The sequence below is a fragment of the Thalia democratica genome, chromosome 4, assembly GCF_965202585.1.
Source record: "Thalia democratica chromosome 4, ktThaDemo2.hap1.1, whole genome shotgun sequence".
NCBI lineage: Eukaryota > Metazoa > Chordata > Thaliacea > Salpida > Salpidae > Thalia > Thalia democratica.
The window spans coordinates 61,718,228-61,745,337 of NC_139168.1; the positions used below are offsets into that span (position 1 = coordinate 61,718,228).

The following is a 27,110-nucleotide window of genomic DNA, read 5'->3' on the forward strand; positions in this document are numbered from 1 at the left end:
GATTCCATATAAAAAGAGATCGCTTCACTAATTATTGAACTACAAACTTTTGGATCACCGCCGAAGACACCTGAACTTATCATAGGTAGAGCAATCGATTTTATTTCCTCTTTATCAGCTTTTTGCAAAATTGTGTTCACACAGGATTTAAGTTTTTTTTCTGCATCATACGATTTTTTCCATCTTTTTGGAGTAAACATAGTTTTAAAAAAGGTCACTATAAGTAACTTTGATCTAAATGTACTATACTTAGCTTTAAGATATTTACACAATTTTGAAATTTGATAACAAAATTATTTATACAACTTTTTTCAATAATGTTTATCAAATTTTATTAGTTTATTAATGATAATCATACTATTAACAATATTTAAAACTATTGATTATTATAACAATCAAGTTTTTGTTCTGCTCCAGCATTAACTAGCCTTCTTTTGTTTTAAAAATATGGGTCGTTGTTTGTAAAACTTAAGTTGTTTATAAATTACTAAGCAAGCTTAATAGGTTACTAAGTTTTTTTACTAGTTTTAATAAAAGGCTGTACCATATACCTACCTGCTCAAAAACGTCTGTTGTTTATAACCTAAAGTAAATATCAACTGAAGGAAAGGTATGTTTTATTTAAATCTGTTGAAAAACAACTTATTTTTGTGTTGTGCATAAACTTTTTATCTATTTTTTGTGATCGTATTGTTTATTAAACGTAATTTTTTTTGGTCTATGGACCTGGTGCACGAAAAAACCTTTAGGTTATCGAGTCATACGTTACAGATACATTTTAATTTTTCATCAACTGTAGTTCGTGTTTTTTGTTTTTTGTTTTTAGAACATATAACTGACAGAATATTAATTTAGTTTTATTAATTTTGTACAACTAATTTTGTAAGTCTTAAGTTATCGAAATTTATATCAATCAAATAAGTTTAAACTTGTTATTGAGTTTTTATAATTTTAACTATGTTTGATGTTTTGTTTATGTTTTTTTTTTGTTGAACATAAATGTTTTTATTTTCATTATTCTCATTGTGTGTCTTGTTTAAGTGGCTCAGGTTTTGATGCCTGAGTCCAACATTGCACAATAAACAATATAATAACAATAATAACTTTAAGCTAGTAATTTTTTTTTAATGAACGCAAATATTGATTTTTCTATCAAAATTAAGATTTATAATAAAGTATTAGGAAAAAAAAAAGTTTATTTGAAATAAAACCTTTGGTCAAAAAGTTTTAGGTCATTAAAAAGTACTAATTGATTAAAATATTAAACTTGGAAACTAGTAAAGCTATAAGGAATTAATCGTAACTTAACATTAAATAGTGATCAGAAAAACAAAGTTTTTAAAACTTGTAAAAACGAGATATTTAAAAATTAATTCTTATTTACTTTAAAAAAAAAATAAGAGCCTACTTTGGTCCACAAGTATGAATAATTTTTCTACAATGAAGATTTCCTGCACTGGTTACGACTGAATTACCTTCGTACAGCTGTCCTTCAATCTGAGCAAAATTTGTCATTTCTTTTTGTATTTCTGTACCTCCTATACATTATACTTTTAAAAAATTACTATTACAGTTTACTTCTACTAATTAGTGACAGCTTGAAGATATCAAAATTAGTTGTTCTATAGAATTTTTTATAGTTTACAATAAATTAAAAATATTTTTCTAATGCTTCAAAACATTTTACCAATAAAGTATTTAGGCTTCAAAATTTTAGAAACTTTGGCTTAAAACTTTCTTTTTTTCTAAAGTAAAAAAAAATACAAAACATATAACAGTCTTTTAATTTTTAAGCTGTTTGTAAGCAAGTTTAACTAAAGAACATCAGAATAAAAAAACGTAAGTTAATTAGTTAAAAATGTAAACTATCATAATAAAGATATATGTATGCTTGGTGTTTTGAAATTTATGCCACTTCACTAAGTATTAGATAAAGTACTAGAACAAAAAAAACTTTTTTAAGTATACAAATATGTAAACCTTTTTTTAGTATTTGTCCAGAAACACCACCTCCTAAGGTTAAAGTAGGGTTAGAAGGGTTAACAATTGCATCTCCTCGATAACTTGTTAGATCACCTTTGATAACCGATATTACAACGTTTTTGTTTACTTTTAAATTCCCTGTGTAGCGTACTTCTCCTGTTATCTTTAAGAAATATATATATCTTGTTTTGCAGTTAATTCAGCATGAGTTTTTGCAAATAAACAGAAAACAAATTCAACCACTACGTGATAAACTTTTTTTGTTCTTATTTATAAAAAAAGAATTGTATATAAATTATGTACTATCATTGATTTTACAGCAAAAAAAAGTGTAAACCCTTATGTATAGTATAACTATAAAAACTCCACCCTTTAATATTTTGTCTCTTTTACGTTTAGAATCGAAACGTTTTCAAAAATTAATAGTAAACAATAAGTTGATGAGTTAAAAAAATACTGCCTTAATGGTACAATAAACTTTAATTGTAAAGCAAAAACCTTGTCATTTAGTTTAGAGCCAAATACAAAAAAGTTGACTAGTTTGAATAAATAAACAAAACTAGCTGATTTCTTACATTTTTTACAGCTTTATAGAAACAAGTACACATCAAAAACATAGCTTAAACAAGTTGTAGCGCTTTAATTTTCTTGATCTACATATTTGTCTACACTTTTGGTTAAAAAAATTATGTTTTCATAATTCTAAATCTGTTTCATTTAAAACACAAGATAAAAATCAAGAATGCTGCTTTAAGGGAATAAAACCGCTGCATGTCTGCTCAAGTTTCGTACCTGGTACATTCTATTACACGCTTGCGTCAAAAACCGTTCACTAAAAAAATAATTGTCATACAAGATTTTTAAATTGTAATGAGCTTTAAGATATATCATTCTTAAGAATACACTTTAAACTAAAATTTCCTAAGTAAAATACTGTTATCCTATCTCATTACGAATAAAAGTATAGACTTTTATGTTAATAAAATTTACTTCTTGTCTTTGATGCAACAGCTCATTAATTGGTTCACATAATTCCTCTCTTAAACCTTTTAAATTGACATTTTTGTTGTTGACAAAACGAATTACAGTTTTGTGTTTTTCAGCAAGCTTTTCTAACAGCTTTAAACCTTCATTAGATTTCAAAAAAGTAGACATCAGCGGATGTTTTATAGCTTCTTTTATAACCGTCAAATTTTGAAGTTTTTTCCTAAAGTCTTCTTCAGCTGTAATTTAAAATAAAATTTATTAAGTAACAGTACAAAACTTTATAAGCTTGTAATTAATGTATTTTATAGCTCTATCTAAAAAAATTAATACAAGTTTAAGTTCTTTGGAATTTTGTTTTTGTTATTAATTTTTTACACTTTAAATGTAAGTTGAAAGTTGGTAATCATATTTTAAAGTAAAAAAACTAAACTTAAAATAAAGACAAAAGTACCTTTTTTTTTCTTGCCGTACTTTGTTTCAATTTCTACACTTTTTTCGTTATATCGAATTTTGTAAAAGTCAAACTTGTAGTAATCTTTGCAGTATATGTATTTTTCTATGCTGCAATTCAATGAAACTGTAGAAATTGTAACTGACTTCAAGTACTGATTTATTAAGTTTTTAGCCTCTTCAACATTTTCCAAGCAAAATATTTCTAGTTTACTAGAATTAGTGTCCTATAGAAACAGCTACACTTAGTAAAAACAATTTTTTAAATTACGACTTTAAGTTTAATATAAAAAACTTTCACAGTACTTTTTCTTTGTTGAACTAGCATATGTTTCTATGTGTTAACCAGTTAGCATACTTCAGCAGAGCTATCAAGTCCATAAAAGTAAACTCTTGATTATGGTAGCTCCGTTGAAGTGTGTTACCTTGTTAACACACTCAACATATGTTAGTTCAACAAAGAAAAAGTACTGTTAAATTTGATTTCTATTATAAATTCCATCAAACTCGTTTCACTAGAATCTTTATTAAAAACCGATTAACTTGAGTTTTTGTATATTTGACTTTAAATTTATAAAATTTTTAAATATTAAAAAACACTTTATTATCTACTAAATTATTAATAAATGTTACTATATTTAAGTCATGTATCTTTATATACTGAGAATTTTAATTGATCCTGGTTTGGTTTTACGACTAAGAGTTTAACATTTTTTTTAATGTTGAGCAATATGTCAATAAATACATCTGTAAGTGTTTTTTTATTGAAAATAATGTCTTTAATATTTTGATTTAAACTTATATATATACATTTTACTTCTAAATTAATAGTAATATTTAGCTAAGTTTTTTTAAGGTTTAGTTAACAATTTTAAGGATGTAGCTGTTTACTAGCCTGTTCGTAGTACACTCCATCGTTGTACAACTTTTGAATCAATTTCTGCCAATCTGTATCTTCATTTAATTTTTTGATATCAACGTTGAATTCTTCAGACAATATCAATTCGTTCAAACTTACTAAAATGTGTGCTAATTTTGTTGAATTGTGATAAATTGCTTTGAATGAATTTTCCGTAGTCAGTTGTATTAAGGCTGGTTAAGTTTTAAAGTTTATTTTTGTAATATTACAAAAAAAAATTATAATTTTTGAACTATTAGGAACATTTTTTAGAAACTTTAAGTTTTAAATTTTTACGTACGCTTTAATAATTTTAATAACAAATACATAGAAAACTTAAGTGACACCATACAAAATGTTTAAAATAAATTAAAAAACAAATTATTATCTACCCTGAATTCCATTTTTTTTGAACTTATCCGTGTAAGCTTTGAAAAACTTTTCGTTTAACTGGTTCAAGCAAAATATTACAAATTTTTTTTTTCCTTTTGTTAGTTCATTTTCAAAGGAAATCGAAAGATTACACTGGAAATTTGGTACATTTTTTAACTTTCTAATAAGTATTACTTAAAGCCATAGTTTAATTAATCTAAAAAAATAAGTAGATATAGAAATGTTTATTAAAACGTAATGCACAATTAACAAGTTATGATTTATGAATTAGGTGAAGATATTAAAGATAAAAAATAATTGAAAAAATTAAACAAGTAATTTTTTTTACACGAGGTTTTTATAAAATTACAAGGAAAAGAAAAATGTTACTGGGTAATTTTAACATTGTTTTTATATTTATCCACAAAACATAAACAAATGTACCTTCACAAATTCTTTTATTTCAGTCATACAACGATCAGTAACCTTACTGTCACCACATCCTTGTTTAAGGCTTATAAAAATTTCTCCTCTTTCTTTATCCAAATGAAGTTTAACATCGGTAGAATAATTGGCTTTTAAATTTTCAAACCATCCAGTTTTATCGATATAGCTTTAAAAGTTATGTTGAAGTAACTTGTATAACGTTTTCCTCAATATACAAAACAAATTAAGCTATTAAGATATAAATAAGTAGTAGCAGATATTTAATTTATACCATTATTTTGCGTATAAAGTAAGGTTTCGAATAATATATTTTTTTACAAAACTAAGAAATCACTCAGTTTTATTTGGATAAAGATCAGAATAATTTATTTTTGAATAAACTTGTCATTTTTATAATTTTTAAGCAGTAAATAAATTCCGTTAAGCGGTGAAACTGAGTAACTGCTTAATTTTGTAAAAAAATATTTTTAGATATATGAATTTTCAATTTAAAATGATTCCTTTTTCAAATTTGTCGTAACGGAACATTTAGTAAAGTAAGTTTATATTGAAACCTTAGCTAAAAAAATTTAAAAATTTTTATTAACGTGCTTTAATTGCGGGAGAAATTTTTATATCAAGTTTCCTTATTTGCTTTAAAAGTTCGTTAATTTTGTTCATTTAAAGCTTAAACAAGTTGAAAGTTGTAACTATTACTAGTATTTTAAAACTAATTTGAAATTCTTTAAACAATAAATAACTGCATAAGTATTAAAAATGTAGAAAACTTAGTATTGTGTAATTTATTCATCATAAGCTAACATCACCAATAGTTTTGCAGTTTTAGAAGTGAAACAACAAAATATGATTTAGTTTTTACTAACAAAAAATTTCATGCATAGGTCGTACCGATGAATAAACAACGATAATTTTAAATAATTTGGAAAAATTTATAAATATTTATTGATATAAATAGACATAATTTGTATTGACATATTGCAAAGTGTAACGTTCAAAATAAACAGAACTATTTTTCATATAGCTTGTTGACTATAATCTTTAGCTGTTAAGATTTGAAAATTTTGTGTGCACGACCATTCAAATTTAAACAATTCAAGTTCTGAAAAAATACTTAAAGTTCATATCTCAAAAACTATTGTATATTTGAAATAAATAAAAAACGTATGTAGGCTTATCAATATATTGAAGCCATATATTTCAAACATCACGTGTGGTATTTAAAAATTACTACACAATACTATATTTTGAAACTTTATTATGCCATATCTCAAAAAATATTCAAATTTTGCAAAAAGTAAAAATGGTTTGTAGACATCAGTAAGAACTATATATTTTTTGGTTATTGAAAGTATGTGTTAATTTTTGAGATATGGTCTTTAAAATATGTTTTTAATAATTTTAACTTTTGGAATTTGAATCGCCGAACTAGAGTTGTCATGTAACTAAAAATCTTCAGTTGTTAAGGCTCGAAAATTATCAAAGTCTTTTTTAGTGGGCTCAGTAAAAATTAACTTAGCTAACTTATTTTTGTTCTATATAATTTGTTAATGTGTATATATAAAGATATATAATTTATTTAAAAAATTAGATTGAAAAACAACCAGAATTTAAGTTTCATAAAGCTAAATGCTTCAATCATCAGCTAGCACGGTTTGAAATCAATATCACTTAGCTAAACAATAATACAAAATTTATACAAAAAAACACTCAAAATTGTTTAGCAAAGTGCTTTTTTTTTCAAACCGTACTAGCTGTTGATTAAAGCATTTAGCCTTATGAAACATATGTTCTGGTTTTTTTTAATTTACTTTTCTTGATGAATTATTTAAAAGCCCTTCAAGTAGGCTCTGTGAAAAGTATTTAAGTTTATTTAACCGCATTATTTACTATATAAAGATATATACATAATTTGTAGTCTAATAAAATATATATGTATTACTTATTGAAAAAAGTAAGTTCAAAACTAACAATACATATGTTTTATACTACTTAATGATACAATCTTTAGCTGATTAGATTACGAGCTAAATAAAATTAGTACACAGATTACTTAAAAAACAAAAAATACATGATGACATAACTATGAAACTTTGTCCAAAACGTAATTAGTGCAAAATTTTAATCATTTAGTCTAAAATGGGAAAAACTAAGCAAAACAAAATCAAAATTCAATACTAAATAAATTTCGTATTAAAATTAGTTACAGATTTTGTAACAAAAAAAAAATCGAAATAGATAAAGCTGATAAACTAAATCACTAAACAAGAAAAGCGTAAGGCAAAATGTTAAAAACATTATCAATAAATTACTTTTAGCAAAATTAAGCCGCGCACATGAACTGTTTAAAAAAATTCTGATATCACTTTCTTTCTACCTATTTTACAAACTATTCTATAGCAATTACTAAAATTTTACGTATAAACATAGAATATATACATATATAAAACATAACATATCCTCCTGTATCTTTCTTCCTTGAAAAAAACGACTTTATTTCTTTTTCATTTGTACCATGCGGAACACATTTCACTTTTATGCAATCAGTCTGATATACTGCCCTTGTCTATAAAAATTTTCTTGTAGTAATTATATTTTATAGCTTGTGCAAGAAATATGTTTACATTTTAAAAACGTATTTAATTTTTTTAAATGAACATTTTATGGCTGCAGAAAGCAAAAATAAAATATTTTAAGAACTAAAACTCAGTAAGTTTGCTTTTAAAATTTTTTTTTAAACTAGTGTACAAACAATCAATTAAGAAAAAGAAGGCAGGTATAGTTTTATTCATTAAATACGTCAGAAAACTAGTAGGAAAGTAGCACTAACAACAAACTCACTAAAATTTAATAATTTTTATAGAAACAAAAAGTGTATTTAAAACATGTTAATGATTAACTACTAATTTTATAACATTATAAAATGAGTTACTTAATAACATTAAAGCTAAATTTTGCAGACAGAGTATATAAATAGCTTGCTTTACTAATAACAGTTTGTATAAATTTATAAATAAAAAGATAATCTTTAAACTTAACAATGTTAAACTAAAGTGTTTGTTTTTTTATTGCTACATTTTACAAAACTAAACGAAAAATCATAAAAACTTTTCTGTATTTAATCGCAGCTACAAAAAAAGGTTTCAAGTAACTTACTTTTTACACTAAACGTATTTTTAGTTGAAATTTTTTTCGACTACTCTAAACAAAGTAATACTATAAGAGGTTATAGGAAGTTTAAGTTTATTATAAACATAACCTAAAGGTTTTTATAGCACAAGTAAACTTAAAATATGTCTGTTATTACGAATTATTAAACACAGTAAAATAACTAGTAGCTATTTTTGGTTTTTTCAGCAAAGCTGAGATGTTTTTAGACATCATTCAATAAACACTGGACTGTCAGCAAAAGTCTATATGAAATGTGACAATATGCGTTCAGAATTTGACCTCATTGTGAATCATTAGGCAGACATAGTCAAGATGTTTCATTCAAACGAGAAGTGTTTTAGTACATTAGCAACGAGGTGAAGTCTAGTGCTTATTTAACAACAAAATAATTATACAGGTATTTTTAGACGCGTAATTTACTAGAATGTAAATTTTGCAAGTGAAAAACATTGAGCGCATAATAAAAATATGTGTTTTGTTTAGAAGAAATATTTTTTTACGACGATTTAAAATCATTAATCTTAAATTTGTATAATAACAAAATACTAAGTGAAGAAAGTAGGAAAAATTCAATATAATGATTTTAACTCTGTATATACTTTTGCAATATTCTCTTTAAAGTTAGTAGAGAAAGAAAAGCTTTTTAGCATTATAAAACAAATCACATATACTTTGGTTTTTACTTATAAGCACAAAAGAAATAAAAATTTTACGCACTTTAGTTTAATACTATTTTTTAGTAATACATACGTTTAGAAATTACTTAAAACATTTAAAAAATCCTATAAAAATTAATTTGTTTTAAATATAAACTTATACTAACGTTTAAACCCTTTCGATTTAACAAAAAGTTTCAACTAAATTACTACTTAAAAACAATGCTGACTTTTATTTTAGTTAACGGCCTTGTAAAATTAATAAACATAAAAAACTAAAAACAAACTATGTTTAATGCATTTGAATTCGAAATACTTGAAATATCATCTTTGCTTTCTTCTACTTTGTTTCTTACTTTTTGCGCGATATCTGAAATAAACCTTTAAAATTTTATGGTACTTTAAAATTAGTTCACTTAAGTTTTTTTTAGTATTAAAACAAAGCTAATAAAAGCTTTTAAAGTAAAATAAATATCATATACAATTTACAATTACTGAATAATGTACTTTGCTTTAAAAAACTGTTTACCTATTTGTATACTCTAAGTAAAAGAGATAAAAAAGAGAACAATTATACAGGGCTACTTGAAAATTAAATTACAACTGTTTAAATTTTGTAAAATTAATTTAGAAGCCATAATAAAAGGTTTAATTTAAATTCAAAACAATAAGAATATGCCTGCAGGTCTAACTTTTAAGATAATGATAGTTAAAAAAAATTGAAAACAAAAACATACCATAAGAAAAAATCATAACTTATAATAAAAATTTTTTTGTTAAGTTTGAAATCTTAATTTAATATCATAAATTAAATTAAATAAATTACATTTAAATAGAAATATTCCTGAACGTCTAATTAGTAACATTATGACAAGAAAAAGTATTTATTAAGAAAAATAATTCGCAATAACTCAGATTTATCCGAATTTCAAAGTGTCGGAATTTGAAGATTTAGACTTTTAATCACAGTGAACCCATTCTAAAGCATATACTTATTACTTACAAAAATTTAGTGTAATATAATTTACTAGGACTTTTAATGGCATTCGGTATTGTTAAATAAAGTAAAATAGTTTATTATGTGTATTTTGCGTTATAAAGAGTAAAAGCAAAGTAAAACAAAACAGTGTTTGTAAATAGTTAAAGCTGTAACATTACTATAAAAATAAAAACTTTGCTTTATTATTTAATATAAAATAAGCTTTAAAAAATAAGGCATTTGAATAAGCTTCAAGTTTACTGGAGTACATATTATAGTTTATTGAACGACAAAAAGATGCTCAGAATATTTGGTCCTAGGATAGGGGTGGGCAACGTACGGCCCGCGGGCCGGATCCGGCCCGCAGAGTGAAAATGACCGGCCCCCAACCGTTTTTTAAACTTTAATGGGATCCGGCCCGCAAATGAAAATGACCGGCCCGCAAGCGAAGTGACAGACCCGCGAAGGGTCAATATTACAAAGTTTTTATAAAACTTTGCATCATATTTTTACAAATCTAAACTGTAAGAATTCGACTTCTAAAAATTGCTAAAAAATGACTTTGTAAATTAATGTGCTGTAATAAATACACCATTTTGTCCTAATATTTTGTGTTGTTCTAACTTAGTTGGAATATCATTTTGTCAAATTACCCCAAGCAAAGTGTTTTTTAAGTACGATGTTTTACATACGTACCTTTGTCAATTACAATGTCAATTATATTTATAGACATTGTTTTAACATATGACATGTCTCAATATACATCTTAAGTTGTCAGACTTGAGAAAGATTTGTGAATTTTAAGGATTCAAAAAAGTGATCCACTGTATCAATATAACTAGATTCCGGCCGGATCCGAAGCTTACATTTTAATTAGAATCCGACCGGATCCGGATCTCGACTTAAAATTAGTATCTAGTCAGATTCGGATCTAAAAAGTCATTATTTACTGGATCCGGACACTGGATCCGGTAAATAACTAATTCAAAATGCTCTGGCCCGCAAAAGACTAAATATTTCTGGATCCGGCCCCTTGATTGAAAAACGTTGCCCACCCCTATCCTAGGACCTAGTGCACGAAGAATATTTAGGTTATTTAGCCGTACACAACAGATACCTTTTAATGTCTTATCCAGAACAAATAAAAATGTATAAATAAGAATGCTGATGGCTATAAATTACTAATTGAAATTTAAGATAAACTTATTGTTTTCTATCGCAGGCAAAAGTTTCGAACAAACAGGCAACTGTTGTTTTCCTATATGAAAAATTCATGTTTTCTGATTTTAGTTATATCTGTTTAAAAACAAACTAATTTCGTATGTCAAAATAATTTAAGCTTTATCGATTTTTATACTTGACATAAACATGTTTAAGTTTAACAAAAACTTAAAAAACAGTTTTTAACATAGTCATAGTACGTAGAAAAATATTGCGTGAAACTCTTTTTGTTTAAAACATTAAATAAGTAGTACTGCAATACATAACTTATATAAAACAATTGTAGTATAATTATAAGCTTTTACGCTTTATGGTTACCTAAAGATGTTAAAGTACAAACCTGTTTTGGTTTAAACTAATTTAAACTTTTTGCAATTTTTTAACCTTCATCAACAAACGACCTGCGCTTTTTAGCTAAAACTAAAAATATTAATTTAGTTATAGCAAAGTAGCTTGATTTTTGATAGCACTTGAATTTAAATAGGTTCATTTTTGAAATCAAAATCTTAGTTTAAAGCTAAAGTAGATTTTAAACGTAAACTTTACTCTTCTTACCAGTATCATTGTAAATTACAAGGTAAGAAGTTGAAGTAATTTTTTCTAGCTTTTGGTTTAGCCTGTTTGTTTCTGTTTCAAGTTTTCTTGTTATGTTTTTTAGGAAATTTTTAATAAACTCGTGTATATCTTTTTCGTCTGTTATACCCTGAGTTTGAAAAAGAATAACTAAATATCAAAATTATAGAAAAAAAAACTCGTTTAGTTTTAACAATTTTAAAAGAAGTCAAACTAACTTGTAAAATAAACTTATTGCTTTCTATCGCAGGCAAAGGTTTTGAAAAAACAGGAAATTGTTTGTTTTCGTATTTGATGAACTTTTTTTTTGAGACTTTTTTTATATCTGTTTAAAAATAAAGTTAAACTAGATAACTTGATTTAATAATAAACTAACATTTTAAATCGCTGAAAATAAAAAGCATTCCGTCGCTTATTTTTTGCATTAGAATTATTGATCCGTCTGTTTTTAGTTCCAAGTATGTCTTGAATAGTCTTGTGTCTATGTCAGGGGTGATACCAGTTACTAGCAAAGATCTAAAAAGATTATATTTTAATATTTTTGTAGTAATACAGTATTACGTGTATTTCACTTTAATTAAATCAATACTATTATTTAACTTTCTAAAAACCGTTTGCATAAGACATATCAAGGTTAAAACAGCAAACAACAAAACTTATTTCGTTACAGTATATGTAAAATTAATTGAAATAAAGTTGTACATAACAAGTATATTGTAAGTTTTAAACGTTTATTAAATGCATTTTAAACAAAAAACTACTGTTTATTACTAAAAATATATAAATCTCGATTCAGTAAGACCGTACCTATGCTAAGTTTCTTAGACAAAATAAAAATAAAGACATAAATAATTTAAAAGTATAGTATCTTGGTTGAAACATACCCGAAATTATTAAAAACAATATTTTCACGTTTTATAATCTCCATAAGTTCTTGTATGTTCATAATGCAGTTTTGTTTTAGCTTTCTTCTTACTTGTTCAATACCTCCTAGTGCAATGAAAATCGACATAAAAAAAACAGAAACAAAAGTGTACTACACGTATTATACTGACACCTCAGTTTTGTATAGCTTATCTAAAAGATGCAGCAAATTAAAGCATACTGAATAGTTTTTATCCCAATATAACTTTGCTTAAACATCTACAATTTAATCTATGTAGTTTTTACTTGGTTTTAACATGAAAAACAAAAGTTTTATTGTTTAAAATTTTATATAAAAAGTGTTCTACAAAAAATTTATTGAAACAAATATTTTAATTACAATTTGTTATCAAAAATCATTTTTAATATATGTTATTTAAAAGTTTAAGGACTTCGACACAAGTTTTTTAACTTTTTTTTTTCAACAGATTAAAAACTAAAAATTAACATGACTAACTTCTATTTTCTTCTTCTTCCAATTTGTTGCCATCACGAATTCCCTTTTTTAAGTACAAAAATTATTTTTCTAAACGATTAAATAATGAGTAGATAAGAAAACATTATTTTAAAAGTCCAGACACTTTTTTTTTAATTTTCTAAAACTGACAGAAAACAATATTTAAAAAAAAGTTAATTTAAAACAACGTGCATTCTCAAAACTGAGCAGAGTGACTTACAAAAAATATAATTAGGTAAAAAAAATATGAATTATTATCATAGAAAACAACACAAATGGAGGCTTTATAATTAAAAATCATCTACGCTAAAAATTGTATTTTATGTATACAAATTAAAAATGACATACATAGAGTTATGTTTTATTTTTTTTCTGTTTGGTGTTCTGTTTCATTATATTATCTCAATTAAGTTTATATATTAATAAAAATTTAAACATTGTTTTTATTGGACTGACTATTTTAAAAATCTATTTTTGTTATAAAAATTTAAGTATTTTGTGAAACAAATCAAGAAACTATATAATGTCTAACATTTCTATTAGCATTCGCATTTATTTCAGGAATCAAATTTAATCCTACGTTGTTTAACCCGGTTACTTCAAAAACTTCTTGCTGAAACTCTCTTACACTATTTGTAAATCTGGTTTGAACATTGCAGTTTTAAATTTTAACACATAAGACTAAAAAAAAACTTAAAATTTTCGATATTTTTAAAACTTATATTGAAAAAAAATTAAATCTTTAAAAAAAGTAAGTACATATATGTGTTTATAAAAGCTTTAATTGAAGTTTTTATGAATATAAGTTTTACCTATAAATTTTTTTTTAATAAAATAATTTTTTGAACATATCCTTGCTTAAAGAAAACTAAAGTAATCAGCCCAAAAATTATTACTGATTTAACTCATTTTTAATGCATCTAATTACTTTGATCAAATATAAATCGAGAAAAAAACTTTAAGTTTTATGTATTTTTACAGAGTTCAACATGTTTTTAATAAAACATTGAAAAAAAAATTAGAAAATTCATTTTGTAATGAAAAATAGTTCAAAAAAGTTACATACTAACCTTCTAAAAAAATCCATTAGGTTTTTTAATTTGCTCAGCAATTTATTAGGTTTTTCTTTAATCTCCTTTTTTTTCTTATTTTTTTTGTGCTAGAACTTGCAATTTAAGCTTTTAAAAAACTGAAAAAAATTGTTGAAACATTTTATGTGAAAAAAGTGATACTTTTACTCAAATTTTTTATTATTAAGGAGGCTTTCGTAAGGTAATTTTTCAAATATAAAAATTAGAATTATAAAAAATTACTAAAAAAGTTTTTAAAAAAGTTTAAAGTTAAAAAAAAAACTAAAACATCAACAATTGAAATGAATGCAACAAGGTATTTAAAGTCAGAACTATTGTTAGCTTTTTTTAAATTAACACTTAAAAAGTCTATAAGAGCATTGAAAATAAAAGTAAAATTCACTCAAACTTAAAATTTGAATGATATTTAAGTTCTGTTGTTATAAGTTATTATAATACAATTTGATCTGCTTTAATTGTTTAAATATGTAATACAGAACATAACTTTAAAACTTGTCATAGTTACATAAAACAAATTGTAAAAATCTTTTGTAGGTAAAACTCTTATAAATTTAACTTAAAACCTACTTAAGTTCTGCATAAACTCATATAGTAATGTTTAAAAAGTTGAATATCACTTTTGAATTATTTAAATACCGTTTGAAAGAAAAGTAGCGATACATCTAAAAATTATTTTTTTAATACTTTTTACAAATTTACGAATAAAAACAGTTATATGTTGATACTTTTATATAAAACTAAAACTTTCGATTGTTTTATATTAGGGCATAGATATAGTCCTTATGATGCATAAGCTCTAATTCTTTGTGTGATACTTGATCTGCATATTGGGCATTTGTTTACTTTGTCAGCACACTGTAAACAACAACAGAAATGTCCACATGGTTGAAACAAAATTTTTGTTTGTTCAGTCAGAAATATTTTACAAACTATGTCGTTCATATAAATTTGGATTTCTTTATTTTCTTCATCCCTGGCTTCTTTAAGAAAATTTATATGTTTTGTTTAAAGCTGACTTAGATATAATTGAAAAAATATATATAAAGCTGTTAACTAAGATTTTTTAATTTATTATGTTTACTTAGATTTTTACTCATTTGTTTAAAAAATTGTTATTTTAAAAGTTTGGTGCATAAAATAAACTGATTCTGTTTAATTATAAATATTATCAAAATTTTGTTTCAAAAATAAGTAATATTCAAATTCATTTTTTTCGGTTTTTGTTTAAAAAAAACATAGCAAGAATACTTTTAGATTAATTTTTTGAATGCTGATTTACTGTAGTAGTTAATGCAACATTTTAAACTTAGATTACTATCATAAATCTCTATTTTATTAAACTATAATGACAAAATCTAGCCGAACAAAAATTAAATACGACAAAAATTGATTATTTTAGTTTTATGAATACCTAAATATAATGTACTTTAACAATTTTGACTTTTGTTAACCTGATAAACCAGTTAGTTGTCGTTTAATTTTAAACCAACATATTTCATTTTCCTTCTTAATTTTCATATCTTTAAAATCTATCAAATATTCTTTTTGTAAACTTTTTTCTGTTTTGTTTTTGGTAGCCTGTTAATATTATTTCATTTAATTGCTTTATGTTTGTTAAATTCGATCAAAGAAGTTATATCAGCAAAGTTTACTAAATTAACAGTTTTATATTGTAATTATATTCAAGAATTTTTATAAAATTAATTTTACTTAGTAGATATATATTGAATAACGAATTTTTTTCACAATGCTAAAACTAAAGTTTTAAAACTTTTGATATTTTTGTACTCAATTATTTACAGTCGATGCTTTTAAGTTGCTAATTGCACTATAATAATGCTTAAAACTTTAAAAATTATTATCAAAAAAGTAGTTTAAACTAGCATTATTAATTTATATATAAAACGTCACTTTTTTTTTGTTATTTCTCCTTTAATTTAAGTTAAATTACTACTTCATTTATTTTTCATTACTTTTAAAGATGTACAAAATTTAACATTTGTAATTAGATACTACATTTTATATTTGTATTATATAAGATTTAGTATCTTAATTATAGTTAGTTACATTTTTTAATATTCAAATATAAACTCTAATCAAACTATTTTGTTTGGTTACGGAACTTTTATTTGTATATACATACAAACAGTTTTAGAATTATTGTAAACAAGTTTAAATGTGTACTTCGTAATTATTTTCTATAACAAGATTTAGATTCAAATCGACTTTTTTCCAATTATTTTTTAGATCCATTTTGTACCATTGAACAAATTTTGCATTAGTAATTTCTTTGTCAAATTTGTGCAAATCTTCTTGAACAGAACTTTTTGCTTCATTCACGTTTTCTTTAAAACCCGATATGCATGCTTTATTTCTTTAAAAATTTACTTTAATAATTCTTAAAATCCTGTTTAATTTAACATTAAAACGAAAATTGTAAACGCTTTTAAGCAGTTTTTATAAACAACAAAAGTTAAAAATATTATAAGCTCAAAAACTTTATCGAAATGTTAGTTCTGCTTTAAATTTTACTTATTTAAAATTTTTGTTTTTTATAGTTACTTATAATATTAACATAAAAGTAACAGCACAACAGTTGTACTTTGTAGTTAGAATTTGCACTGTTTGAGTTACAATTAGATAGTTATTTAGATACTGCTAGAATGTTAACAACAATGTTTATTTTTGAGTTTTTCGTAATTAACTTTAAAGAAATTTAAGCTATTTTTACAGAGGGTGTGTACAAAAACAGTAGCTAGTAATAGCTGTTTTAACATAAATATTAAGGTTTGTTGATTTAAAGTTTTCGGTATTTGCAAATTTTACAACTTTAAAAAAAAGTTTAGCTTTATTTTTTTCTGTTTTTCTATGTCTTAACTATTTTTAATTTGAACGTTAGTTTAGTACATTAATTTTTGATATTTTTTTTCTTGCTTTGATAATATTTTTTTATAAACTTTGACTGTTTTTCGGTTAATATTAATTTTCGGTTATTAGTTTATTAAATACTTTAAGCTAAATTTTGTTAAAAAAAAATATTCCTTTTTACCTTACAAATATTCATCGTTTTTTTTTATGTAAATGTAGAATTCTTTATTGTTGTTTATTTGATTTTTTTTTGTGAAAAAAACTCACAGATATCTAAAATTTCAAATTAGTTCTACAACGGATGAATTCTTAACTTTTTACCGTGTATAACTTAATCAATCAAAATAATTAAACCTATAACAGTTCTATTTTCCTATCTTATTAATGAAAATAAAAACTTAAAGTTTAACACATAAAGTTTAAATAGTTTGGTCATTCAAAATAAAGTTTAAAATTCTAGATTAAATATGTTTTTTGAAAACATTACTACTTTTTTTCCTACAACTTGATTACAAATAAACTAAAACAGTTTTGACAGATGTTTAGGTATTTGTTAGTTATCAAGTAAACTATATGGTCAAAAAATAATACTGATAGTAATAAACAATAAACTAATAAACATTCAAGAAGTTATGTCATTTACTTTACATGTTAAAGTCTACCAAGTGCAGAATAGAGGTAGGTGTTTTTTATATTCCGCAGGCCATATTTATCAGAAAAAATATTTTGTGGAAGGACTTTGATTAAAAGTTTTCAATATCCGTGCAATTTATTAAATTATAAGATAAGTGTTAAAACAGCTTTGATGAAAAATCTTAGTAAAATAATAGTTTGATAAGCATTCTGTAATCAAGTTAAGAACAATATATTTTTCTATAAAAAAGTTTAATGTCGTTTGTTTCGCACAATGTTATCACAAAGCTAACAAATACGCCCGGGTTGTTTGTTGCGGGATGCCAACCTTTGTAATTGGGTTAATTTGTAATCTAGGTTTATTTATAAAGTGAATGTTAAAGGATTATAGTTAATAAATATATATAGTGTAAACAAAATATAAAAAAAAAATTACTTGTTTAGATCAAATTCTATATCCACAGTATTCAATTTTTCTATTTTTGTTAAGGCATCTTTATTGCTATCATAATAACTTTGAAACGAAGGATTAGTGAATTCTACCTTTTTTAAGTTACTTGACTCATATAGAAACATTTCTTTGATGGCCTTTAAATTGATATATGTTTGATTATTGTACATTTTATAAAAGTAAGTTATAAAGTACCACTGTATAGCTAAAAATATTTAGAACTAAAAGAAAATTAGGTGGTAAACATTAATAAAGATTTAAAAACTTGCACGTTATCAGTTAAATGTTGATCCTCAGTGCAAAACAAAACTTCGAGAGGGGGTTTATCAACTGTCTTTTTTTCTGGACAAAATTTATTTGACTTTTCATACTTTTTTACTGCTTCTTCTTTAGTACTTTGTATAGCTAAAAAAAGTAATAAACAAAAGTAATAATTTTTTTCTGTTATTAATGATAAATAAAACTACAAAAATACAATTTTTTCAAAGTTTGTATACTTCTTTGAAAAACAATTCAAAAATACATCATTTTAGGTATAAATTCTGTTAAGAAGCAAAACTCAATTTAAATTGTTATTTTTAAAATAAGAAAGGTTAATATCTATTTCTTTTTAAGTTTGAAACTTTAAAAAACTGTTAAATCAGATTTTGAAACATAATAAAACCAAACTTTTTTTGTTTTTATGTCTTGCAAGCTCGTTTCTGAACGGTTGAAAAAAAGTTTTCTCAAAAAGGCTTATGTAAATTTTAATTAAAAACCCATGCTTAAATGAAGAAGTCAAGCTTTCAATTGTTGTTTTTGCAACTTCGCTATGTGTCCATCTAGAACCACCTTTGATAATGATAGTTATAGTAAAACACTTGATGAAATTACAATACTGTACTACCGGTAAGGTATCTTTTTAAGCTTAAAGTTTCTAATTATAGCTTTAACTTTGTTAACAAGGTTTACTTATATATTATTTTTTTAAAGTAAAGCCTTTTATTAAAGAATAATAGCTGGGATAAGTTTAGTTTTTTTTTTTTTAATTTTTAGCAAACAAAACTTAAGTGTTTTTGAATACTTGTAAGTTTATAAACCGTAATAAATTAGTTTGAATTTTTTCGTTAGTGCTAGCTTCAACGAAAAAACATATTTAATAGTAAGTTTTAATTGTATATAAAATTAAAGTACGTACACACAACTGATTTACCAAATAAAAAAAAAAGTTAGTAGTAATTAGAAGCCCTTTATAAAACGACAACTTATATTGCATGTTATGTATTATAAATGTATGAAATGTTCTTTTATTTTATTTAAAACTAGTTAATGACCTACATTAGAAGAGTATATAACTAGGTTACACTACATACTTTTATTGCACTATTTTAAGTAAATATTATTTTTTAATCATAAGTTAGTTTTTGATTAGAGAAAATCATCATACTAAATAAGTTTGTTATCAATAATTTCCATTTTTATGCCTTAAGTTTTATGAGAATGATTCAAGTATGAGAATAATAGAGATACTTAGTATTTCTTATGTTGCTTAAAATTCAGAAAACGACTAAAGACGTTAAATTTAAAATGTAAGACTTTTTAGAGCCAAGTTAGTTATCCAAGTATTGCTAAATCACATTTCAAAAGCTTACCAAAAGCAGGTATACATACGGTTTTACAGTTTAGCTTTATTAGCTCTTTGAAAGCTTCGATTATAACTTTTTTCCCTGCATGAATGCCATTCTTGAGGTTTAAGTGAATGACGTGATTACAAGGAAGACATCCCCCACTTGTGACGATCACGTTCGCACCAGGATTACGATTTGTTGCTGCCTCTAGTTCCTTCCTTATCTGCTGGCCACCCCTTTTTATAGTAAGGTTTAAAAGAGGTCCTGTAACAAAAATAATATATTTAAACACAGTTATTTGCTTAAAAATATTTCTTATTGTTTTAATAAAAGGTAAAAGCTTAACTTTTAGTCATAAATACTAAGTATAACTTTAAAGTTAGCTGTTTTTCATATTACAAAAATCAATAATTTTGAAAATGTGCACATACAATTATTAAAAAAAATAACACAAATAAGACAACACACATAAAACTATTGGTACCCGAGTATTCTCGCAAGCAAGTATGCATTATAGTAACACAAAACTTTCAAATTTATTTTTTGAGGACGTTTTTAGGAGCTTTTTTAATCGATAAAAAAAAGAGACTTATATAACTTTAAAGAAGTAAAAAAGAGACTAAGTACAAAATAGCTTTGCTTGTTTTAAAAAATATACAAGTGTCATAAAAGTATTTTTACAAATTACTTTTTTTTTATTTCTATAATTTATAAGACAAAGTAAAAGTATAGTTTTAAACTGTGAATTAGATGCAACAACAGAACAGTTTTTAAAACATATTATATTTGTAGTACGATTTAAATCGTTTTGTAAAAAGCTTGAAACATTAGGGCTGGATTAAATTTTTCTTAAGTTAATGCGAAAAATTGTTATGCCAAACTTTTTTAATGCTCCTTTTGTTTGTAAAGTAACTATTTTGTACTTTCGTTTGCTTTTTGTGAAATAAAGAATAAAAAAGAGCAAGTTTTATATTCAAACAGTTTTTACTTCAATTAAAGCGTGTTCTCAGATTTAGTTTTAATTTTGTTTAGCTAAATCGAACTTTAAAAGTACGCTATAAATAACTTATTTAGAAAACTTCTTAAAAAAGAAAAAAGAAAAAAACACTTCATATAAACGTGTTACTTTTTTGAAATTATTTCTGAAACTTCAAGCTTTGTTTATTTTCATTTGTAATGTAGGTATACTTTAGGTTTATAAGCTATTAAAAAAGTATAAAAGTAATAACTGGTCTGTTTGTTAGTTTTAAGCCTAATGTAATAAGGATTGAAATAAAAATGTGAGTTTTAAGTAAAACATATTGACATTTTGTCTTAAATTTTTTTTCTTTACATAGCAAAAGATATGTAGTTTTCTTTTTAAAATTATAATTTTGATTTATTTAGTGTTTGCTTGTAAGCTTAATTTAAAAAAAACATATTATTTAATTGTCGCTTTTAAGATTGATAAAAAGATACTTTTATTTTAAGTTTATTTAATAGATAATTTAAAATTTTATACTAAAATACTTAAATAAATATATAAGTATTTTAATATGTTGGTTAATAAATAACTCATAACTTTTTGTATAACAATGATAAAAATAAATTATCGCATTTTCTAAGAAATATTAATTGTTAATATAAACTTTATTTGAATATTTGTTTCTAGATCTTCTTTTTTTTTAATCGAATAAACGAAGTTTTTTAAAAAGTATTAAAACAAGAATATAAACATTTTTTCATTAAGTTACAATTTATCTTAACAAACCATTAAAATTAAAATTACTGATGCAGATTGCATCACACTTTTTTGCCGTAATATCTTTATTTATAAGTTCAATTGTAGCGTCTCCGATTTCAAACATATCAATAAATTTCCTATTTACCTAAAAAATATTAAGAAGTGATTTACAAAATAGAACAATATTAAAAATAGTGAAAAACGAATTTTATTTCAAATTAATTGACATGATCTAAGTTTATCACAAAATAACTGTTAAGCTTATCTTTTTACTTAGTTTTTTTACTGTACATTGGTTACTTTTTGTTATTTGCTAACTTATTTGTTAGTTATTAAAAATATTTACAAGCCTAAACAGTAACATTTTTATCAGCAAGTATTGAATAAAGCCTATCGTTTTTTTCTAACTGAAAAACCAAACCGAAATTGGTTACAAAATTACTTACAAAGTTGTAATCTATAAAAGATATAAAAAAAAGTCTAGTTTACATAATTAAATTTTTAACTTACATTGTTGGTCGTTTTAAGATATCCTGATCTCAAACTAGTTTTTGATTCACTTTCATAATTATTCTTTCTATTGTTTGAAACTTTCCGTTTTGAACTTGAACTAGCTTGTACTTTGTAAACAAGTTTAGATTATTTTTAAACAGTAAAAATAAAATAAATTACAATATTAATTAGTTTTGTTGTAAATTAGATTTTGCATCATTGTCTAGAATTGCTAAAACTTAATAAGGATTACATAAATATTATTTTGGTTAAAACTAATAAACGGCTATAATTAAATAGCTTTTTTACAACTTATAAAGGTTTTAAAACGCAAGTGTTGGCAAAGGGTTTAGAGACATTTAGCCAAGGTACAGTATTTAAGTAAAATATGAAATAGTAGCTAGTGAATAAAATTTTCTTAGCATGTTTTTTAACAAAATAATAAAATAATAAAACTACTAATCTAAAAAAACAAGATTAAAATAAATCAGCTTATATTTTTGATAAATAATGTATTATGCTTCAAGAACTTTTTTATTGCGTTTATATACTAAGTATACAAAATCGTACTAAGTGTATTTTTAACACCTTAAAACAACTAATAATTTAATTGTTTAGAAGAAGCTATAATTCAAAAAGTGTCTTATTAAGGAATAAATTGGTTGCGAGTGGTGGTTATCAACCTTTTGAAACGCGTGTACAGCAAAGTCTATAAGAATAAACTTTGTAAACAATAGACTATTAAAATATTAACTTTTATTCATGTTTTGTGACTTTTTTTTAAAGTTTTATGATTTATAAAGTACACATAAGGTGTTATAAAATGATAATTTGTGTTTTAATTAGTTTTTATTTTCTAATTGATATAAAACAGACGTCGTTGGAATTTTTTTTATATATTTTTTTTTACAGTAAAATAACTTCTATACAAATTATTAGGTGCAGGTGCTAGCCATAAAACTACTGCTGTAGAATACTAATTATTAAGCACATTGCAGATATAAATTCTTTTTTTAAACTATCATTATTATTTTTTATAATCAAGCGGTCATGAAAGCTTGTTTTAAACTTTAGTAAGTAAATAATTTCTGATACATACTTTTGCTAAGAGTTTTCTTAAAGTTTTGTGTAAATAATTTTCAAAGTAAGCTAAAGTTGTTTTTATTTTATAAAAATTGTAGAAATATACATAGTATATATTTAATTTACAACTAATTTGTAAAGAGCTAAATTACAAGTAGGACACCTGTATAAAAATACAGATTTTGTATTTGGTATACTTTTATAAAAAGATTTTTTTTGTGTCAATATCGCATATCGTAAAACTATTTGTAAGAAATAAACTTAGGCGCGAAATTTGCATTCTTTTATACTCATAATATGCTTAGTATAAGAAGTTTTGATTGCTTGAATTAAAATTTATAAGCTAGTTTTGTAGCAGTTTGTTTTTTTATTTATTTTTTAACAAAATATACTAATAGAAACGTATGTATATATGTTATATGTTTACAACCACAAGTAAAACCAAATGCATAGTCAAAGCTAATTATCTAAAATTTGAGACTAACAAGATGTATTTATGGTTTGATTTTGTTCAAGCTCTTTTTTGAAAGGCTCAAAAAACCTTGTTTCATACATAGTTATATATACTGTCTTAATACTGATTGAAATGTTAGTGATGGCTTTCAAGCTTTCAACAGTCAGTTTTGCTACCTGGTCTGAAGTCCATCTTGAAGCGCCTTAAAGTTTCTTTTTAAAGTTGACGATAAAATTTAAAATCTTATTTTATATTAAAAAAAAACTTTTAACTATTTTCAATATTTAAACAACATAAGTATATCATTTAATAAGTTGAAATTTCACGCATAAAAAAGTTTTAAATGTTGATTAAGTATCTAAACAATATCTATCTGATAAAAATAAGTTTTATCATCGAAGGTCATTTTTTTAAGTGTAATTTTAAGTATATTTTTAAGCAAAAATAATTTCTAAGGATTCTACTTACTTAGTTTTTTTTTTATAAACAGAAATATGTTAAAAAAACAAAATAAATAAAGCTAGTTTTTTTTTTTTCTTGTTGACGAAATCAAAATTATCCACTACAAACAAAAAACAGTTTAGCTTGTCAATTGTATCAGCAGTTATAAAAGTTATTTTTAAGAGATAGTTTATTAAATAAACCTTTACATAATATTGTTTAATATAATAGTGTCACTAAATATAATTTAAGTTTGAGATAGTGCAGATACAGTGGGTTTAACTACAGATACAAGTTCTAATTCTGTTTTTAAATAAATAAACTATTTTAGTATTTACTACTAAATTATTACTGTTTACTGAAAAGACCGTTTTATTGATCTTTACAAGTTTATAGTTTTTAATAAAGTTACTCGCTAGATTTGCGTTGAAAATTTTACTATTTTAGGATATAAAAGAACAAAAAAATTCGTTAGTAAGTTAACTTTAGTTAGTACGTGACAAAACAAAACAGTAACTAATAACCTTTAACAGTTTTTTTTTACTTTTTGTTAAGTAGTAAAGGCAAAAATAAAAAAATGTTTTTCGTTTAGTGAATTTTTTTTTTGAATAAATATTAATAAAACTTACTATAATAATAATAATCTATTGCCAAGTTTTTTTATTTTAAATTATTTTAGAATAAATAACAAAAAAAAATTAATTAGAAATAATTCTGAATCGAATATTAGCTTATGTCAGTTAGTTGTTAATTAAGAGTTTTAACAAAATATTGAAGTGTTTATATACTAGTTAAAGATAGGACTAGCTAGATTATGTTTTCATTGTATTATAAAAATAAATTTGAACTTATTAACCTAAAATATACAATACACACTGCACAGTGAAAAATTCCTTTTTTTTTTATGGTTACATGACAGTTCAAGTTTAGATAATTAAAATTCTGAAAAAATATTTAAATGGCTACAATACAACTCAAAAAGTAATGTATATTTTAAAATATCAAAAAATACGTATGAAGGTCTAATAGATACCTATAAACGCTTTTTTTTTCTTTTAAAAAAATATTTAAAATAAGATAATTTTTATAATAACTAGAAATTATTTTATTTTAAAACTTTTATTACTTTTGTCTCAAAAATGTTTAAATTTTTGCAAAATAAAAAAGCTTTTGTAGATATTTTTGTAGATACATACGCATTTTTTAATTTTTTTAAATATATTTTACTTTTTGAGTTATGGCCATTTGAATGTTATTAAACATACGAACTACACCTACTTCTTTAATTTTTTGATATTGATTTAAAAAAATTTACGAACTTTACCGTTGATCGAAGTTATCTTTAAAAAAATGTTATTTCACACTTATCTTAGACAAAATTACGCAAATTTTAAAACAAACTTACCAAATGCTGGTATAGCTATTGTTTCAGCACCCATACTGACAATTTGATGAAACGATTCAGTCACTGTATGCTTTCCTGCATGAATGCCATTCTGGAGGTTTAAGTGAATGACGTGATTACAAGGAAGACATCCCCCACTTGTGACGATCACGTTCGCACCAGGATTACTTTTTGTCGCTGCCTCTAGTTCCTTCCTTATCTGCTGGCCACCCCTTTTGATAGTATGGTCTAAAAGAGGTCCTGTGGACAGAACGATAGCAAAACTTAAAGACAAACGAAAATATGAATATTATATTATTGAGATAATAAGTACAAAGTTCAAAATTTTTGAGTTAAAGTGAATGTTTTTCGTAAACTTTTAAGGACCTTAACAAAATAAATGTTTTACAAAAACCTGTGAAGTTATGGTTGCTTATACAAATAACTTCTACATACTGATTAGTGATGTCACCGGATATTAGCTTTACAACTGTGTTGTTAAAATTAAACGTTTCTTCTGGTGTGGAAATCTTTGAAATCATCTAAAAAATGTTGCATATGAAATTTTTTTATATTTTTCTTTTTTTTTTATCGATTGTTTCTAAAACATTTATATATGTTAAATCACCTCCGTAACTTACTAAACAATTTTGCTTTAAAACTCTTCGTTTTTTTGTTCATATAAAAAATAAAAGAGAAACTAATTAACAGTATTTTAAATACTGGTATTTGATATTTGTAAACTTTTGCAACTGTTAAACTGTATTAGATTTATCTTTTTAGGTAGTCTTAACTAGTAGAGTAATTTAAAAAAATGCTTAAAAAATTAAAATATCAACTATATAACTCGTTTAACGGTAAATGAATAAAAAACTTAATTTGCAAAAAACAGTTTGTTTTAATTTTGAAAAACTAAACTTTTAATATAATCTCTAAATATCTAAATAAACCAAATACTTTATTGTACACGTTACTACTGAAATTTACGATTTCTTTAAACATTCCTGAATTAGTCTCATTGTTGTCTATTTGCTGACCGATCTGAATTTATAGAAGTTTATTAGCTTAGCAAAATAAAGGACTTAATATTACGCTTAAATCAAGCTTTATCATACCTGATTACAGGGTTCAACTGACGTTAAAGACTTCAAGTTATCATTTTCACAACAAACTTGCTTAATGTTTCCAACCCAACAAGATATAACTTTTTCACTACTGAATTCAATAAGAACTACCTGTTACACGTAACTAGAATCTAACAAAGGTTAAAATTCAAATAAAGTGTTATATATTTTATAATTATTGTAGTTATAGTTTGATAATTAAAAGAAATAAAAGTAAGTTTGTAAAATATTAATTTTGAGATTTGGTTTTAAAACCATATCAAACAACTCAGTTATATAGTACTATCTTTATTAATTTATAAGGACTAGAAACTAAAATAATAATAAGCAACAGTAGGTTAAGATAATAATGCCTCGAAACCTGTGTTAGGTAAGAGTCAGTTGTATTTTCGAAATAATCTGACATTGTTTCACAAATAATCTTGCTACAAATCTTTGGATCTCCACCAAAGACCCCTGAGCTGATCAATGGAATAGCAATGGATTCAAGTTCTAGTTCTTCAGCTTCTTTCAATAATGAGTTAACACAATTTTTAAGGTACATTGATGATTGTGTTTTACCTAATACATTCCAGCTAAAGTTTTAAACTTTAATATAACAGATTTTCTCAAGTAATATTATTAATAACATTTATTAAAAATTC

The 27,110-nt window shown here is 24.0% G+C and overlaps 1 protein-coding gene across 1 annotated transcript in view; it reads right to left on the reverse strand.

The window, feature by feature from the left end:
• Positions 1–27,110, reverse strand: part of LOC145833504 (protein mono-ADP-ribosyltransferase PARP14-like) — a 65,027-nt gene that overhangs the window by 16,231 nt on the left and 21,686 nt on the right. The window contains exons 2-9 of the mRNA XM_082940676.1: positions 26,828–27,041; positions 26,458–26,577; positions 26,330–26,383; positions 25,758–25,884; positions 25,364–25,603; positions 19,928–20,029; positions 1,409–1,538; positions 48–183 (exon numbers count right to left, since the gene is read on the reverse strand). Coding sequence (XP_082796802.1) covers positions 48–183; positions 1,409–1,538; positions 19,928–20,029; positions 25,364–25,603; positions 25,758–25,884; positions 26,330–26,383; positions 26,458–26,577; positions 26,828–27,041 — 1,123 coding nt within the window. The remainder of the gene's footprint in view (positions 1–47; positions 184–1,408; positions 1,539–19,927; positions 20,030–25,363; positions 25,604–25,757; positions 25,885–26,329; positions 26,384–26,457; positions 26,578–26,827; positions 27,042–27,110) is intronic.